Source organism: Microcaecilia unicolor, chromosome 2 (genome assembly GCF_901765095.1).
Source record: "Microcaecilia unicolor chromosome 2, aMicUni1.1, whole genome shotgun sequence".
Taxonomy (NCBI): domain Eukaryota; kingdom Metazoa; phylum Chordata; class Amphibia; order Gymnophiona; family Siphonopidae; genus Microcaecilia; species Microcaecilia unicolor.
The window spans coordinates 86,788,897-86,807,961 of record NC_044032.1 but is presented as its reverse complement, the minus strand read 5'-3'; the positions used below and the strand labels follow the sequence as shown (position 1 = coordinate 86,807,961).

Here is a 19,065-nt window from a genome sequence, read left to right as displayed (position 1 = left end):
AATGTATACACACTTGTTAACTTCATTCTAGAGTCCTGAGACATAGGGCGCAGCAAGGCAAGCATAGTGTCCACATTAACTAGCATTAGTTTTTTCGCCAAAGCAGAAGACATAGACAACCTGACAAAGAAATTTGTGTTTACTAGAGCTAACGAGTCAAATGTGGATAGGAGACGGCCAATTACTCATGAATACCTGATCTGTCTTTTCAGAGTAATAGAGAATGTGTGTTTCAATGATTATGAATCCCGCCTATTCAAATGTGCCTTCTCTCTGGAGTTCCATGGGGCACTACACATGTTGGTCCTTAGCTCCAAACAAGCTTACCATAACAGTGGCCTGTCAGTACGAGATGTTATCCTCAGGGGTAACACTTTAGAATTATTCATTTGAAAATCCAAGACTGATCAATTGGCCAAAGGGACCAGAATCTTGCTGAGTCAGGCAGTGGGTGACCTGGGCTGCCCCATCAATATTTTCAAAACATATATGGCAGGCAAGTCGCGGGGACTCAATTGGCTGCTTATCCATTAACACAAAACCCTGCTAACACGTTTTCAATTTTCTAGATTCTTACGTCTCTGCCTTGAGTGCTTAGGCATGCAAACAGGGAGTTCCAGGATCCACTCATTCAGAATTGGGGCAGCTACTTCGGCAGCGGCACAGGGACTTTCCAAAGAGCAGATCAGGATCCTGGGCAGATGGAAATCTGATACATATAAACGATACATTAGACCTGTCAATGACTCCGATGGATGGCAAGATATCCTCTAAACAGCCCAGGCATTATATCATTTCTGTCCCTTATCACATCATTTCTGTTCCTTATCACATACCTTGCAGGTCACCAGGATGAGCAGCGGCAAATTTGGATATGTGGACACTCATACATACATTGGGCGCAGAGGAGGACACAAGTCAGACCGGCCAGTGGGAACTTTGGCTTCTCTACAACAAAGGTAGTAGTTAACTGGATAGGCCTCAGAGGCATGAGATAGGAACAGTTTCTGTCGACCGTGCTATGGACTGCCCCATATGTGATTAGTGCACCTGGGCGGAAATGATTTGACTGGGGTCAACAGCATGTTGCTGGTAAAAAAGTTATAGAATGATTTTCTAACGTTGACTAGCCTCATACTACGGTCGTGCCTGGCTTGGTCTTGCATTATCCCAAGAAGGGTGTGGAGGGAAAAGATCTCACTGATCTATAGATAGGGTCAGAAAAAAAAATTAACAAGTGGATGTTGAAATTTATGTACACAATTTAATATCAGAGTCCAACGATGGGCTATATAGACCAGATTGAGTTTACCTGTCAGAGATTGGGCTAGACATTCTGAATTCAGATTTCCCAGATTACATAGAAGTGATAACATTAGGAGGTGGCCGTGGCTAGGATTAGGGGGAGCCCCCGGCAAATGAGGTGTCGCTGCCATGGGCAGTGGCGATATACGATGTCATTCAGGGACAGGTATACAGCACCTTGACAGTTAATGGTTGAAAGTTAAGTGTTAAATCTATGTTGGTTAAAGTTGAAATATGATGAAAGATATTTCTGCATGTTAGCGGATACACGAGAGAAAGAACTTTTGGACAATGTTGTCTCCTGTCTTGGATGGTTGGGAGGCCTGGGACATCGGATGCTGAAAAAAGCAGTGTAGGCACATCTTTCAACGGGATAGACCGAAAGACAACATGTACTCAAGAGAGACAACACAGAGCAGAGGCAGGGTGCTTGAATGGCAACACCTGTGAGGTAATAGATTGCAGATTATGAAGGCTTTATACCCAGGCAGGAGTTAGATATTATGAATGTTACAAGTTATGGAAGTATTGTATATTGTGTTAACAAATATGGCGTTTGATGTTCCTGGCTGCGGTCTTAATTAAATTCCACTTTCTATCGAAAATTGACTTCTGTGTATTTGTGGTATTGCAAATGTAGAGCTGAGTGAGTACTGAGTGCACAATTTGTGGAGGATTAAGTGATTTGTCCAAGATCACAAGGAGCAGCATTAGGGTTTCAATCGGGCTTCTCTGGTTCTTAGCCCTGTGCTCTTTAGTACTAGGTTACTCATCCTCTTTTCTCTGATTTTACAAGTTGCCTTCTTTTTCTTTTATCCGTAACTGCTTGTGTTACTGTATTCAAGTTTATTTTTTATTGTATTATTGAAAAGTATTATTTTATTTTTCAATATTAATAATATATCAAGTATAACTTGAATCAGAAAATACACTCTACTGAAATACGAGGAAAAATCTATCAGTTACAAAACCAAAATACAAACAGGAAATAATTTCTCAATAAAATGTATCAAAACCCCAATGCCTTTGTGGGCAACTCTGGGGGCAACTTGAGGGGCAATTTGCAAGATAAATAGCTTTTGGTTTTATAACAATGTCGCACACAAAATATCATAAGATTATGTATTAGTTAATTGCTGCTTTATGCTACTTAAAGTGGATAGGAGCCTTTGAGAATTAAAAAAAAATGATGTATTTGAATTAAGTGCTTTCCAACAATCGGAATATTGTGAGCTGTTTGCTCCTTCTTCTGTAGTTTATAGACCTATTGAAGTCATTATAGATCAACCTTATTGTATTTACAAAAAAACCTGTTAGACAAGTCTTAAATTAAGGGAAAGGGAAATGTGACTTGATATACTGCCTTTCTGAGGTTTTTGCAACCACATTCAAAGCAGTTTACATATATTCAGGTACTTATTTTGTACCAGGGGTAGTGGAGGGTTAAGTGACTTGCCAAGAGATTTTGTACCAGGGACAATGGAGTGACTTTCCAAGAGTCACAAGGAGCTGCAGTGGGTATTGAACTCTGTTCCCCAGGATCAAAGTCTGCTGCACTAACCACTAGGCTACTCCTCCATTCTTCCCCTTACTATGACTGCAGAGGATGATCCTTCTTAATAGCCAGTTCCTTCTATTTATTGTAATGCATGGTGGAATAAAAATGTTATCATTAAAGATCTTGTTAAGGAAAAACAGATTGTTTTTTTGTTTTTGTTTTTATTACTGAAACCTGGTTACAAGATTTTGATACTTCTATATTGAATGACCTTTGTCTTCCAGGTTATAAACTTTTAAGCGTTCCTAGATTAGATAAAAAGGCTGGCTGTGATATATAAAGGTTTTTATAATATTGTTCTAGTTGATTCTATATGCATCCCTGGTTTGGAGATTCTCTTATGTGACTCCTTTTTCTCAGGTTCAGTGAGCTTTCATAATTTTAAGGTTTGTGATATCGATTGGAAACCTGTTCATGGTCAGATCACCTTCTCCTCAACTTCCGAGCTCATTAGTCAGTTTATTCGTCCAAAGTGTGCCTAAGTTGAATGCCGGTATTTACACCTGCTTTTCACAGGCATAAGTACGGCGCCGGATCAGCGCCAAATGCTATTCTATAAAGAGCGTCACTCTCACACACACTTTCTCAAACATACACACTCCGAGGAAAACCTTACTAGCGCCCGTTTCATTTGTGTGAGAAACGGGCCTTTTTTACTAGTTAGTCAATAATCACACTCAGGAAACTAGGAGTTCACTTACTATTTCATGTATTGATTCTGACTTAGACTTACTGTTCCCACTTTGTGCATTATTGTGGTTCAAGAAACACGGAATTGTTTAATTTATACTGCTGTCTTATTGCATAAGAAATGACTGGTTCCTATTTAAAAAAAAAAGAATATTATGGTAAGAACTTGGAATTATCATTATTGCACTTGGGGTTCATAAGCTTTTATCAATTCTGTAAGCTCTGTACCATAATAATCAACCAAGGTATGTGTAACATGAAATAACACTTTATACCATCTTGCTAGATGTGCCTCCACAATCTTATGTTTCAATTTCTAAATTATGTATTTTATTTATCAGATTACTCTTAATGAATCTGCAATGCCATCTAAGTATGAAGTCACAAGAAAAAGAGCAAATGAAACAAAACTTCGCATTGTGGACCTCTCTGCTGATGACAGTGGATTGTATCTGTGTGAAGCAGTTTTTAAAGTCGGAGATGTTAAAAGCAGAATTCAACTTAATGTTCTCAGCTACCTTATCCCACTCAAACCTTTTCTTGCAATTGTCTTGGAGGTGGTTATTCTAGTAGCTGTTATTCTAATCTGTGAGTTGCAGACCAGAAAGAAACAAGCACAAGGAGGTAGGATTTTTTTCTGTTTAATATATTCTTGTTTGTGTATCTATTTATTTTTTTGCTTTGGGTAAATGGAAACTCATATCCAAGATGAAGTAGTACTTCAAATTAATTTGGCTGGTTATTCCAATAATTCAAAGGAGAACATTTATTCATAGCAATAAAACAACATGTATTCAAGAGCACAGTCATTTTAAACTAAGAAATATGTAGTGGTAAATATCCAAACTTGAAACATTCTTTGCATTTGTGAATGGATAAGTGAGAATTATTGGGTTAACTTAGAGAATTACATTTTGCAGTGACATTTTACCACCAGAAAACAGATAAATACAAATAGCTATTTGGAAAGTTAGTGATTAAGAATGCTTTTATTTAAAGCTGAATCAAGGGGTGCATAAGAGGTTAAGTAGAAGCAAAGAGGACAAAGAGGTGCATTCTATGAAGCATTTCAGGCCTGCTCCACTTTGAGTCATGGGATGCATTACTTGTCTTGTTTACTTATTCATAACCCTCATTATTCCTGTTCATTTCTTCTCTCTCCTGCTTCCTCTACATCCATCACTGACATAGAGATTCCATGTTACTAATGCCAGGCAAAAGCAGTGGTTTTCCCAGGTCTCCATTAATAACTGTTTATGGACTTTACCTCCATGAACTTATCCAAACCTTAATTAAACCCAGCTAGGCTAACTGCTTTTACTAGCAAAGAGTTCCAGACTTTTATTTATTTGTTAGGATTTATTAACCACCTTTATGAAGAGATTCACCCAAGGCAGTGTACAGTAGGTACAGTGTAACATCAGGCTTACTATGTGCATTGAGTAAAAAAATATTTTCTCCTATTTGTTTTAAAAGTATTAAGAAGTAACTTCATGGCTTGTCCTTTACTCTTTTTTACATTTTACATTCACTTCATATTTTCCGGATACAGAGGCGTTATAATATTCTTTGTTTTATTTTCTATTCTTAACATTCTGTTTGCTCTTTTTGGCCACTTCCACATGCTGACCAATGAGTTACATCCAGGTACACTAGCATGGATTAATGAGACAAAGCCAACATGGATTTAGTCAAGGGAAATCTTGCCTCACCAATCTACTACATTTCTTTGCATGTGGGACCAGTCTATATTGTATATCTGGATTTTCAAGAGGCATTTGACAAAGTACCTCATGAAAGACTCTTGAGGAAATAAGAAAGTCATGGGATAGGAGGTAATGTCCTATTGTGGATTAAAAACTAATTAAAAAATAGAAAACAGACAGTACAGTTAAATGGTCAGTATTCTCAATGGAGAAGGGTAGATAGTGAGATTCTCCAGAGGTCTGTGCTGGGACTTCTTCTTTTTAACTTATTTATAAATGATCTTGGGATTGGAATAACTAGTGAGGTAATTAAATTTGCTGATGATACAAAGTTATTCAAAGTTGTTAAATTGCAAGAGGATTTTGAAAAATTGCAGGAGGACCTTACAAGACTGGGAGACTAGGCAACCAAATGGCAGATGACATTTAATGTGAGCAAGTGCAAAGTGATGCATGTGGAAAAGAGGAACCCAAACTATAGTTACATGATGCTAGGTTTCACATTAGGAGTCACTGCCGAGGAAAAAGATCTAGGTGTCATTGTTGATGATACATTGAAACCCTCTACTCATTGTGCAGTGGTGACTAAGAAAGCAAATAGAATATTAGGAATTATTAGGAAAAGAATGTAAACAAAAATGAGAATGTTATAACACCTTTGTATAGCTCCATGGTGCGACTGCACCTCGAATACTGTGTGCAGTTCTGGTCACAGCATCTCAAAAAAGATATAGCAGAATTAGAAAAGAGCATAAGAACATAAGCATTGCCATACTGGGATGGACCAAAGGTCCATCAAACCCAGTATCCTGTTTTCAACAGTGGAAAATCCCAGAACAGTAAAACAGACTTTATGCTGCTTGTCTTTGAAATAAGCAGTGGATTTTATTTTTATTTTTTGTTACATTTGTACCCTGTGCTTTCCCACTTATGGCAGGCTCAATGTGGCAGGCAATGGAGGGTTAAGTGACTTGCTCAGAGTCACAAGGAGCTGCCTGTACTGGGAATTGAATTCAGTTCCTCAGGACCAAAGTCCACCACCCTAACCACTAGGCCACTCCTCCCCATCTGTCTTAATAATGACTGATGAACTTTTCTTTTAGGAAATTATCCAAACCTTTTTAAAACTCTGCTGAGCTAACTGCTTTTACCACATTATCTGGCAACAGATCCTGTGTGGTATATTAAATGTGGGAAATAAATAAATAAACAAGGTAGCAAGACCCAAAATGTAATGAACCATTTCTAGTCACAGTGTGCCTAGTAATAAACTTAAAGACCTTTGTCTAATATAATAAAGGTTCATCTTTTACATTCTCTCATAAAACCTGAACGTTTTATGATGCAAGCTCTTTGAATTGAATATAATTCTATTCAATAATTACTGATCTGTTGCTTAGTGAGTATAGGAGACTTTATTGTTTGTTTAATAAAAAACATTCCCTGGCTCACTGATGTACTATTGACGTTTGGGTAACTAAGAGGAGAGTAACTTCTGTAATTTCCTCAAACAATTCTCCTTGTGAAGAGAACGTGATTTTAACATGAAAGAGGCCAGGAAGGGGTTTCCTTTACAACCTGTTTCCTTAACCATTACACAGCATAGAACCTATAGTAACTTGTAAAAATGTCTTTTTACCCTTGTCCATTTATCATAAGAATAGCTATACTGGGTCAGACCAATTGTCCATCTAGCACACTATCTTGCTTCCAACAGTGGCCAATCCAGGTCACAAGTACATGGCAAAAACCCAATTGGTCCATGCTACCAATCCTGGGGCAAGCAGTGGTTTCCCCCATGTCCATCTCAATAACAGACTATGAACATTTGCTCCAGGAACTTGTCCAAACCTTAACCATATCCTCCTGCATCGTGTTCTAGGTCAAAAGTATTTCCATGTAATTTCATTGAGTGTCCCCTGGTCTTTGTACATTTTGAAAGAGTGAAAAATCTATTTATTTCTACCTGTTCTACACTACTCAGAATTTTATAGACCTCAATCATATCCCCCTCAGCCGTCTCTTTTCCAAGTTGAAGAGCCCTAACCTCTTTAGCCTTTCCTCATATGGGAGGAGTTCCATCCCCTTCATCATTTTGGTCGCTCTTCTTTGAACCTTTTCTAATTCTGCTATATCTTTTTTGAGATACGGCGACCAGAATTGAACACAATATTTAAGGTGAGGTCGCACCATGGAGCGATACAGAGGCATTATAATATTCTTGGTCTTATTTTGCATCCCTTTCCTAATAATTCCTAGCATCCTGTTTGCCTTTTTGGCTGCCGCCACACACCAGGCAGAAGATTTCAGAGTATTGTCTGCAATGACACCTAGATATTTTTCTTGAGTGCTGACTCCTAAGGTGGACTCTAGCATCAGGTAACTATGACTCAGATTATTCTTCCCAATGTGCATCACTTTGTATTTGTCCACATTAAATTTCATCTGCCACTTGAATGCCCAGTCTTCAGTTTCCTAAGGTCTTCCTGCACTTTTTTCACAATCCGCATGTGTTTTGACAACTTTGAATAGCTTTGTGTCATCTGAAAATTTAATCACCTCACTAGTTGTTCCATTTTCCAGATCATTTATAAATATGTTAAATAGCACCACTTCCAGTACAGAACCCTGCAGCACTTCACTATTCACCCTCCTCCATTGAGAAAAATGGCCATTTAACCCCACCAATAACCAATTCCTAATCCACAGAAAGACATTGCCTCCTATCCTAGGAGTCTCCCATGAGGATCTTTGTCAAAAGCTTTCTGAAAATCCAGATACATTACATCAACCGGCTCACCTTTATCCACATGTTTATTTATGCCTTCAAAGAAATGAAGGAAATTGGTGAGGCATAGCTGAACCCATGCTGACTCTGTCCCATTAAACCATGTTTGCCGATGTGTTCTGTAATTTTATTCTTTATAATAGTTTCCACTATTTTCCCCAGCACTGATGTCAGGCTTACCGGTCTGTAATTTCTCAGATCACCCCTGAAACCTTTTTAAAAAATTGGCGTTACGGTAGCCACCCTCCAGTCTTCAGGTACTTCAGATGATTTTAATGACAGGTTACAGATCACTAACAACAGATCAGCAATTTCATGTTTGAGTTCTTTCAGTACCCTGGGATGTATGCCATCCGTTCCATGTGATTTATCCCCAATTTGACTCAGTACGTCTGCCAGGTTCACTGAGATTTCTTTCAGTTCCTCTGCTTCGTCACCCTTGAAAACCATTTCTGGTACAGGTAGATCTCTTACATCTTCTTCCATAAAGACCGAAGCAAAGAATTCATTCAGTCTCTCTGCTATGGCCTTGTCCTCCCTGAGTGCTCCTTTTGCTCCTTCAACAGTCCCACGGATTCCCTCATAGACTTTCTGCTTCTGGTGTACCTGCAAAAGGTGTTACTATGAGTGTTTATCTTCACGGAAAGTTTTTCTTCATATTCCCTTTTAGCCTTCTTTATCAATTTTTTGCATCTAGCTTGACACTGCTTATGTTGATTTTTATTTTCTTCATTTGGATCCTTTTTCTATTCTTTGAAGGATACTCTTTTGGCTCTAATAGCCTCTTTCACTTCACCTTTTAACTACGCTGGCTGTCATTTGCTCTTCTTTCTACCTTTGGATAGTATATAAAACAACATCCACACCTGATTTAAAGTCCTACCCTTTGTGGCCGACCCTTTCAGCTTCTTTTTGTCATAGTCACCCTTTCAAAAATTGAATGCTGCTACGTAGATTTCTATAGTGAGTTCACTCCAGATAGCTCAGATTTGATGATCTTATGATCAGTGTCTCCCAGTGGATTCAGCACCATTACCTCTTATACCATGCCTTACATTCCACTAGGGACTAGATGTAAAGTAGCTCCCCTTCTTGTTGGTTCTTGGATTAGGTGCTCCAAGAAGCAGGCATTTATTATATCTAAGAATTTTACCTCCCTAGCGCTCCCTGATGTAACATTTATCCAGTCAAAATTGGGGTAATTGAAATCAACAATTTAGGATTACTTCTACATGTATTTTCTTAGTATCCGAAGGTAAGACTTGTATTTAATAAAAAATATAGTGGAGAAAAAGACCTCAGTATAACTCAGAGACACCTCAGTTTGAAAGATACACCTTCATAAATAAAGAAGGCTCCTTTTAATCATCAGTCTGAAAAAAACTCCACTAATTTCTGCAATATTCATGAAACAAAAAACAAGACAACCTTTTCAAAGATACAATAGAGAAATGAGACCAAAGTTATTTAACGAGTATCTTGTAAAGCTTAATACTTATCTTGAATGACAGTAGTATTCACATTCATCTTCATTGCTTTTGAATATTCCTTAAACATCCCAACAGGGGTTCCCTGTTTGACCTTGACCAGGCTGCTTCAGGGGGAAAAACATTTTAAATTAGGAAACATCCAAGAGAGCATAACAAATGGCTCTTAAGAAAATGGCGACTGGCTTCTTGAAAACGTCAAGGATTTAACCCTCGCGTTCAAAGTTGTGCGTCTAGACATCACATGTGCTAATTATGCAAAATCACAGAAAGGCCAGTCGCTATTTTGTTGAGAGCCAGAGGAGGCTTTTTGATTATGAGTTGAAAATTTGTGCTCTCTTGGATGTTTTCTAATTTAAAACATTTTTCCCCTGAAGCAACCTGGTTAAGGTGAAACAGGGAACCCCTGTGGGGTTGATTAAGGACTTTTCAAAAGCAGTGAAGATGAATGTGAATACTATTAAGCTTTACAAGATACTCGTTAATAACTTTGGTCTCCTTTCTCTATTGTATCTTTGAAAGGTTGTCTTATTTTTTTTTTGTTTCATGAATATTGCACAAATTAGTGGAGCTTTTTTCAGACTGATGATTAAAAGGAGCCTTCTTTATTTATGAAGGTGTATCTTTCAAACTGAAGTGTCTCTGAGTTATAATGAGGTATTTTTTCTCCACTATATTTTTCATTAAGTGATACAAGATTTACCTTTGGATACTAAGAAAATACATGTAGAAGTAATCCTAAATTGTTGGTTCAGAGGTCTACAGATTCCTTATTTTCTAGGTAATTGAAATCACCCATTATTACAATGCTGCCCAATTTGCCAGCTTTCCTAATTTCTGTAAACTTTTCATCTGTCCGTTCTGTGCCGGTGGACTATAGTACAAGCGTACCAGTATATGCCTTCCCTTCAAACATGGAATTTCCATCCATAAAGATTCCACACTGCCATCTGTTTCATGTAGAATATTTATTTTGTTTTACTCAGTTCCCTTTTTAACATAGTGCAACCTCTCCAATTTGATTCACTCTATCATTGCGTTATAATTTGCACCCTGATAGCACAGTGTCCCATTGATTGTCTTCCTTCTACCAGGTCTCTGAAATGCCTATTAAATCTACTTCTTTATTTAGTGCTATATACTCCAACTCTCCCATCTTATTTGTTAGGCTTCTAGCATTTGTATAGAGACACTTCAAATTGTGTTTTTCCCCCTAGTATCTACAAGCTGCTTAGAAGTTAACGGGGTTAATTTGCATCCTTTATTCTGCTCTCACCTTAAACACTCCTGGCTTTCTTTCACCATTATTGAAACCTCTCTATTGGGATTCTTTAAATGTCCTGTTTCAATAATAAAAACAAAACAAAAAGGGGAACTACCAAAGAAGTGCTAACCAAGGGATATTTATTAAAAATGTCACAAAGATCAACATACTGTCCATAGAGATCTATAAAAATGATATCAAGACTGAACGCAGTTCTGTGATGCAGTACACCTGCCTCAGACATAAATATGAATGAATACATGAATGAAATTTTGTTAGAACTGTATGAATAAACATATAAATATACATAATTAATTAATACATCACCAATAAGAAAAAAATAACAGAAGCACCAAAAATAAGAATTCTCAGTAAAAGACATTAACAAAAACATTAGTTCCTTGTCATCAGCAGCAGATGAATCCATTAACTGAGATAGGTGGAGATAGAGAACACTGAAAAACCATAGTGCCTCATGGACGGCTAGCCCCAACTGCCTTCATAATTTCTCTGTCTCCCAGCAGGTGTGGATGTAGCTTGATCAGCTCCTGGATTTCAGACTGCCTGGGGTGGCTCCTGTGCTTTGCCAGTTGAGGAGGGGTGTTGTGGCTGGTGGTGCCCACTTTAAAGGCATATAGGTTCGCCCTTTCCCTGCCTTACCCATTTCCCCTGCCTCCCGAAGTCCCTCTGTTGCTGCCTGCCTCCAACTTTCCTCACAGCGTTAAAAAAAAAAAAAGCGTGCTTTTACTGCATGGCTGTTCTGAGGCTTTTTCCAGTGATCCTGGTTCTGTGCAGCTTGAGCGGAGCTCGTTGTCTCTGTCTTCTGAGGTGAGAGTGGTGCTAGCTCCTTCGGGGAGGTCCCGCGGACGCCGTTCCAATTGGGGTAAGTTTTGGCGCAAAGCCGCCATTTTGTTTCTATATTTCCGTCCTGTGAAAAAATGGACGGTGGCTGCTGAAGGAGTTAAGTGCTACTCCCGTTGTGGTAAACGCAGATCAGCAGCGGGGCTGTGTAAAACGTGCTCCTTAGACGCTCACGCTGGTTTGAGCATGCCGAGCGATGTTTCTTCCCGCATTGATGGAGCTGGCAGCGGGCGCCATTTTGGAAGTGCTGCATGCCTTGACCCTCGTGGTTGCGGAGGAGTCTGAGGGCAGGGGGACGCCTCATTTAGAGGCTGCCAGAGGAGCTTACATCCGTTTCTCCTAATTCGGAGGCGGAGGGTCAGGGTGAGTTTTTCTCCCCTGAGTTTGTGCTTTTAATGCATAAGGCGTTCATACTGAAAAGAGCTCTGCCGCAGGTGTCTGACACTGCATTACCTCCTGGCTTCCCTCTGGGTGCTGAGGCCCTGGGGGTTACTTCAGAGGTTATTTCCTCCCCCGAGCGTTGGAAACACGCTAAACATAGATGGGTAAATTCCCCGTCTGAAAGTGGCGCATACCCTTCCCCCCCCCCCTCCCACGTGGTTGGGCTGTGGAGAGTCTGAGGGATCTGGCATACCCTCAGGGACGGATGATCCAGAGGAGGGTGCCTGTTTGCCACTGGATTTGGATGATCCCAATGCGGTCCGGAATTTCCACCACGACGAGCTGCCAGCTCTCATTACTAATGCCTTGCAGGCCCTCTAGATTGATGATCCTGCTGAAGGCGACACCTTCTCTGTTAATCTTAGGATGGCGAGTACTAAGAAGCCTACTCGGGCCTCCGGTGCATGACTCCATCCAAGAGATTATTTCTGCTCAATGGTCTGACCCCTATGGGCCTTTGAAAGTGGCCAGGGCTATGGGTCAGCTTTACCCTCTGCGTGAGAAGCACTTGGCCCCTTTGGCGGTGACAAAAAAGACCACTCCCAGTAGAGGGAGGAGTTGCTTTGAAAGACATGCAGGATCGGCGGCTGGAGTCCGTGCTGAAGCGGTCCTTTGAAATTGCGGGCCTTGCCTTGAGGGTGTCTATTTGCAGTTCCTATGCAGCCCGGGCATGTCTTTCCTGGGTACAGCAGGTGGTGGAACAGCCCGCTGATGGTGCGGGTCCCCTTTCTGAGGTTGCCCCGCGGATGGAGTCGGCCCTGTCATTTTTGGCTGATGCCCTGTATGATCTGGTCAGAGCTTCGGTTAAACAGATGTCTGTGGCGGTGTCCGCCCTCCGCCTTCTTTGGCTGCGGCATTGGGCGACTGACATGTCTTCTAAGCAGACTGGTGAGGCTATCCTTTCTGGGCCTCCTGTTATTTGGAGAGGAATTGGAGACGATTGTGAAAGACCTGGGTAAATCTAAACCCCAGAGGTTACTTGAGAATAGGCCGAGGCCTTCTTCCAAGGGTTCTGTGTTTCCCTCCTCTTCCAGACCTCGCTTCCGTGAAGCTCGAAGGTATCGCCCGGGGCGCTCTGGGTTTTCTCAACATGCCTGTTTTCAGCAGAGGAACTCCTTTCGCTCGGACAAACGTTCCGCAGGGGCCGGTTCAAGGCCAGGAGTTCAGGGGCATCCTCCGCAATGATGGGACACTGGTCCACTCCTCCTTGCCTGCAATAGGAGGATGTCTTTCCCTCTTTCTGGAGGAGTGGACCAAGATTACCTCATATCAGTGGGTCCTGGACCTGATCAGAGAAGGTTACCGACTGGAATTCGGTGCCCCGGTGAGAGATGTTTTTGTGGAGTCCCGATGCGGCACTGCCGTAAAACGGGCGGCGGTAGAGGACACCTTGAAAGTCTTGCTGCACCTCGGAGTGGTGATCCCGGTGCCTTCTGCCGAACGCGGCTGCGGCCGCTATTCCATTAATTTTGTCGTGCCTTGAAAAAGCGGGACTTTCAGGCCGATCCTTGACTTACGAAGAGTAAACGAGGCTCTCAGAGTACGACATTTCTGCATGGAAGCCCTGCGCTCCGTAATTGCGGTGGTACAGCCAGGAGAGTTTCTCACGTCTCTGGACCTAAAAGAAGCTTATTTGCACATTTCTATCTGGCCTCCACACCAGCGGTTCCTCCATTTTGCAGTGTTGGGAAAGCATTTCCAGTTTCAGGCCTTGCCTTTCGGCCTAGCCACAGCTCCCCGTACCTTTTCCAAGGTAATGGTGGTAGTAGCTGCCTGTCTCAGGCGAGAGAGTATCAGAGTTCACCCTTATCTCGATGACTGGCTCATCAGAGCGGACTCAGTAACTGAGAGTCGTCTTGCCACAGCCAGAGTAGTGGCGGTCCTGCAGGCTGGGTGGTCATTATGCCCAAAAATCACCTGACCCCCCTCTCAGTCTCTCGAGTGTTTGGGGGTCCAGTTTGACACGGCTTCGTGGTTGGTCTTTCTCCCCGACCAAAAGCTTCAGAATCAGGTCTGTGTGCTCCTGTGCATGCCTCGCCCGCGAGCTTGGGACTTTGTCCAGCTGTTGGGGTCGATGACGGCCACCTTGGAGCTGGTGCCTTGGGCGAGAGCGCATATGAGGCCTCTGCAGATTGCCCTGCTTCAACAGTGGTCTCCGATGTCCCAGGAATACCAATGCAGACTAACATTGCTCCCTGTGGCCCAGCTCAGTTTGGAGTGGTGGCTCTCCGACAGGATGCTGCGCCAAGGAATGCCCTTGGCGCTTCCTTCCTGGTGCCTGGTGATAACAGATGCCAGCCTCCTAGGCTGGGGAGCGCATTGCCAAGGAAGCTATGCTCAGGGTCTGTTGACACCCGTGGAAGCGGGATGGTCCATCAATCGCTTGCAACTGAGAGCGATATTCAAAAGACTCTGAAGGGGCTTGCTGTCCGGGTTCTGTCAGACAACATGACAGCGGTGGCATACATAAATTGTCAGGGCGGCACTCAGTGCAGGGCCCTGGCCGCGGAAGCTGCTCAGATTTGCCACTGGGCCGAGCTACACCTGCAGCTTCTGTCAGCAGCTCACATTGCAGGTCAGAGCAACATGCAAGCCGATTTTCTCAAAAGGCATCAAATCGACCCGGCAGAATGGGAACTGGCAGAAGAAGTCTTTCTTCAGATTTGAACCAAATGGGGGACACCCGGAATGGATCTAATGGCGTCAAGTGCAAACGCCAAAGTACCTCGCTTTTTCAGCAGAAGGAGAGATCCTCACTCGGCGGGGTTGGATGCTCTGGCTCAACCCTGGCCCTCGGGCCTCCTGTATGTGTTCCCTCCTTGGCCCTTGATAGAACGAGTCCTACTGCAGATTCGACAGCACCGAGGTCTGGTGATTCTCATAGCTCCAGATTGGCCAAGGCGTCCGTGGTATGCGGATCTCCACCAGATGTTGGTGGACACACCGGTGCATTTGCCCCTGGTGCCGAACCTGTTGGTTCAGGGTCCGGTGGCTATGGAGGATCCCTGCCGATTTGGTCTTACGGCCTGGCTATTGAGAGGGCGCAATTGAGAGACAAGCAGGCTCATTTTCAAAGCACTTAGCCTCCCAAAGTTCCATAGAAACCTATGGAACTTAGCCTCCCAAAGTGCTTTGAAAATATGCCTCAAGGGCTACTCTAATAAGGTCATCTCCACTCTCTTGCAGGCCCGCAAGCGGTCCACCTCTGCAGCTTATGCTCGGATCTGGCGCAAATTTGAGGCGTGGGGTGTTTCAAAGGCGATCACACCCATGTGAGCTACAATTTGAGGGCTTACAAAAAGGCCTGGCTTACAATTCCCTGCGTGTGCAAGTGGCAGCATTATCATGCTATCGAGGGAAGGTCGCTGGCTGGTCCCTTGCTGCTCATCCGGACATTGCCAGATTTCTCAGAGGGGTGCTTCGGCCCCATCTTCCTGTCCGGTTGCACTGTCTGACCTGGAACCTGGGGCTAGTGTTGAAGGCTCTTCAGTGTTCGCCCTTCGAGCTGCTTAGGCGAGCTTCAGAGAAGGATGTGACTGTTAAGACAGTCTTTTCGGTGGCCATTACATCGGCTAGACGTGTGTCTGAGCTGCAGGCGCTGTCCTGTTGGTTCCCTTTTCTGCAATTCTCGGAGTCTGGAGTAACGGTGTGTACAGTGCCTTCCTTCCTGCCTAAGGTGGTTTCAGCGTTTCACCTGGACCAGCCCATTTTTCTTCCTTCCTTTTCTAGGGAAGAGTTCTCGGACTCCTTTGGGCAGTTACATCTTTTGGATGTCCGCAGGGCGCTGTTGCAGTATCTTCAGATGTCTAATGACTTCAGGACTTCTTATCACCTTTTTGTCTTGTTGTCAGGTCCTCGGCGTGGAGGTCCAGCGTCTAAGGCCACTATAGCCCGTTGGCTCAAGGAAGTCATTTTTTCTTCATATCTGCTGTCAGGTCGGTCCCCGCCTGAAGCGTTTAAGGCGCATTCCACAAGAGCATTTTCCTCCTCGTGGGCTGAAACGGGTGCACTCTCTTCAAGAGATCTGTAGTGTGGCTACTGTTTTTGGAGCGCAAGTATTGGCTCATGGTGTGGCCTGTTCCCACCCTAAGTAGGGATTGCTTTTGTACATCCCATCAGTTAATGGATTCATCTGCTGCTGATGACAAGGAAGGGAAAATTAGGTTCTTACCTTGGTAATTTTCTTTCCTTTAGTCACAGCAGATGAATCCATGATCGTCCCTCCTTTGTTGCTCCTGTTCTGTGGTGTTTGTTCGCTGTGAGGAAAGTTTGTGTTACTATACCTTTATGGTTCACTCTGCTTTGGAAATCTCAAATACTGAAGGCAGTTGGGGGCTAGCCGTCCAAGAGGCGTTATGGTTTTTCAGTGTTCTCTATCTCCACCTGCTGGTAGGCGGATACAACCCATCAGTTAATGGTTTCATCTGCTGTGACTAAAGGAAAGAAAATTACCAAGGTAAGAACCTAATTTTCCCTTAAAACCATACCAATAAAAACGGAGGAATCTGCAACTAAAACATCTATATTAATAATTCTCACCTCCAAGATTCTCACCTCCAGTTCTGAAGCTCACGGTGTGGCAGGGAAACATTGAAGCCCTGTACTGGTGTAGCCTGTCAGCACCATTCACTCTCACTCTCACTCATACAACCACCCTCAGCCACGCCCCAGCCACGCCCCTTCTGGACATAATTCACTACCTCAACGTTCTATTCAGGCCCCAAGCTCCTGCCATTTCCGTTCAGGGTTCGTAATTTCATGGTGGTGAAGCCTCTCTATTCACCATGTCTCTCGGCCACGCCCTCGCGTCGGCCGTGATGACGTCACCACAGAAATGACGTAGGGAACGAAAGGGTCATGAGGAGGTGGAGCCACGACACAAGTGCCAATCCGGGGCATTGGACGCATGGCAAGTTCCCGTGCGCCGCACCCGCAACAGAACCGCTATCATTGGACCGGCCACGCTGCCACAATGCCTGGCACTACAAACACCTGGAGTGGCAACAGCGACGCACCGCCGCCACCATGATGGGCGCCGTAACAATCACGGACACCAGTGTGCTCTCCGAGCATCGCCCACCCAGCATGGCTGATGCTCCCCTTCACGGATGTGGGGCCAAGGAGCGGGCAGGACGCGGGGAGCGGCGAACACGCGCACCAGGTCAGGAGCGCCACAGCTGCTCAATTAAAACGAACTTCCGTTATTCCGATCTTCAGCTCCCTCAGTAGAGGCCCTGATAGCAGTCAGGGATGCTGGGATTGGAGGCCTGGCAGTGCCTCTCTCCACAGAACCTGTGAGACCCCAGAGCTTCCACAGTAAATCACACAACAGAATGAGGACCTAAATCAGGTAGCACTGCACATTCAGAAGCACACAGAACATCTCACACCTCACACACCCAGGATTTGAAGGCACCCAAGGACACCAGTGGAAGAGCAATTTAGGAGTAACACACACAATGGAATGAATAGGGCCACATGAACACGAAATATTGATGGTACAATAGAAAGGCAAGGAGTGTGTATGGAACACTGAATGGAATGGTGCAAGAGGGTGGGCGAGCAATCCGCGTTGGGGCTATGGTGGAGAGGGGGACCCTGGAATCGGCTGGACCCTGGAACAGGGAGGGGGAGGGGACCCTAGGAGGGGGGAGGAGGAGGAGGAGGACAGCCCCTGGCACACACTCTCCTTCTCACACACAGTGTCTCTCACAGACACACGCGCACCCACTCTCGGTCTCTCTCACACACACATACGCTTGCACATTCACTCTCTCTCTCTCTCTCTCTCTCACACACACACAGTCACTCTCACACACACACTCTCTCAAACATACACATTACGAGGAAAACCTTGCTAGTGCCTGTTTCATTTGTATCAGAAACGGGACTTTTTTACTAGTAATTAATGAATAAATAAACAATGATTAATAAAGAACAATGTGATAAAGATATTTTACAGTAGGTGTAATGATATACCAGCTGGACTTGTAAATCCCTTGTACTGTTTAAAGACATAAAAACAACACCATCTATTTTGAAAAAAAGTGAAATATAGCACAGTTATAATTGGTTTTACAATAAAGGCACATACAAATGGAAACATGGAAATGTGACACTTGTTAAACTGCATGGGAGTGAAGACAGTTTCATGAGGAACTGATTGGGATATGCTTTCATGGATAAAGTGAAAATATTTTTTAATAAAGTGGAACATGTAAAATGGCTATTTTAAAATACGGATGGGTGAGTGAAAATCTGAGAAGTGAAGATGCAGCAGTTCTATACATTAGTGAGTAATTACTGAGCTGGAAGAGCTAACTATAGCTGTTTATTAAAAGACTACGAGTGAAGTAACACATAGTACTGATGGATACCATGCTGCAACTCCAAAAACTTACGAACCATTCCCCAATCTGTTGGGCTGTGACTGCAGAATTAAACCAGCTGGTAAAAGTAACGCTAAGGAACAGAAAAGAAAGGGAGAAAAAAAAGAGGACAGCTAAGCTTGAATAGAGCATTACAAAATATTTGGCTCAGTAGAACATTGGTACCAGAAAGACCATTTAATAATCAGTTTGAAATATTTTATTTTTAAGGTCTTCATACCAAGATGGAGAGTTGGGAATTTGAATCAGTTATTACTTAAGGAGGAGCAGAAATGGATTTATAGGCTAAATTGTATTGCACCAAATGGTTTAAACATGGAAATAGACTACAAACCCTTTTGATAGTAAAATTGATTAGGATTCCTTTCATCTTTCCCTTTGTTTTACTCATTTATAGGTACCATTTTAATTGTGCATATTCTTAACATAGGTTCCACGGGAGGTTTAGCACATACACATTACTCTTATGATAGTTAGTCACCAGATAAACATTGGACTAGTTTCCACATTTCAAGAATACAGACACACACCCTATATTTTTAATGTTTAACTTTCTTTTTTATGTGCAAATACATT

General features: G+C 43.0%; 1 protein-coding gene across 1 annotated transcript in view; it reads left to right on the top strand.

The window, feature by feature from the left end:
• EMB (embigin) overlaps window positions 1–19,065 on the top strand; it is a 125,569-nt gene that overhangs the window by 94,482 nt on the left and 12,022 nt on the right. The window contains exon 7 of the mRNA XM_030192220.1: window positions 3,895–4,177. Within this exon, the coding sequence (XP_030048080.1) occupies window positions 3,895–4,177 (283 nt within the window). The remainder of the gene's footprint in view (window positions 1–3,894; window positions 4,178–19,065) is intronic.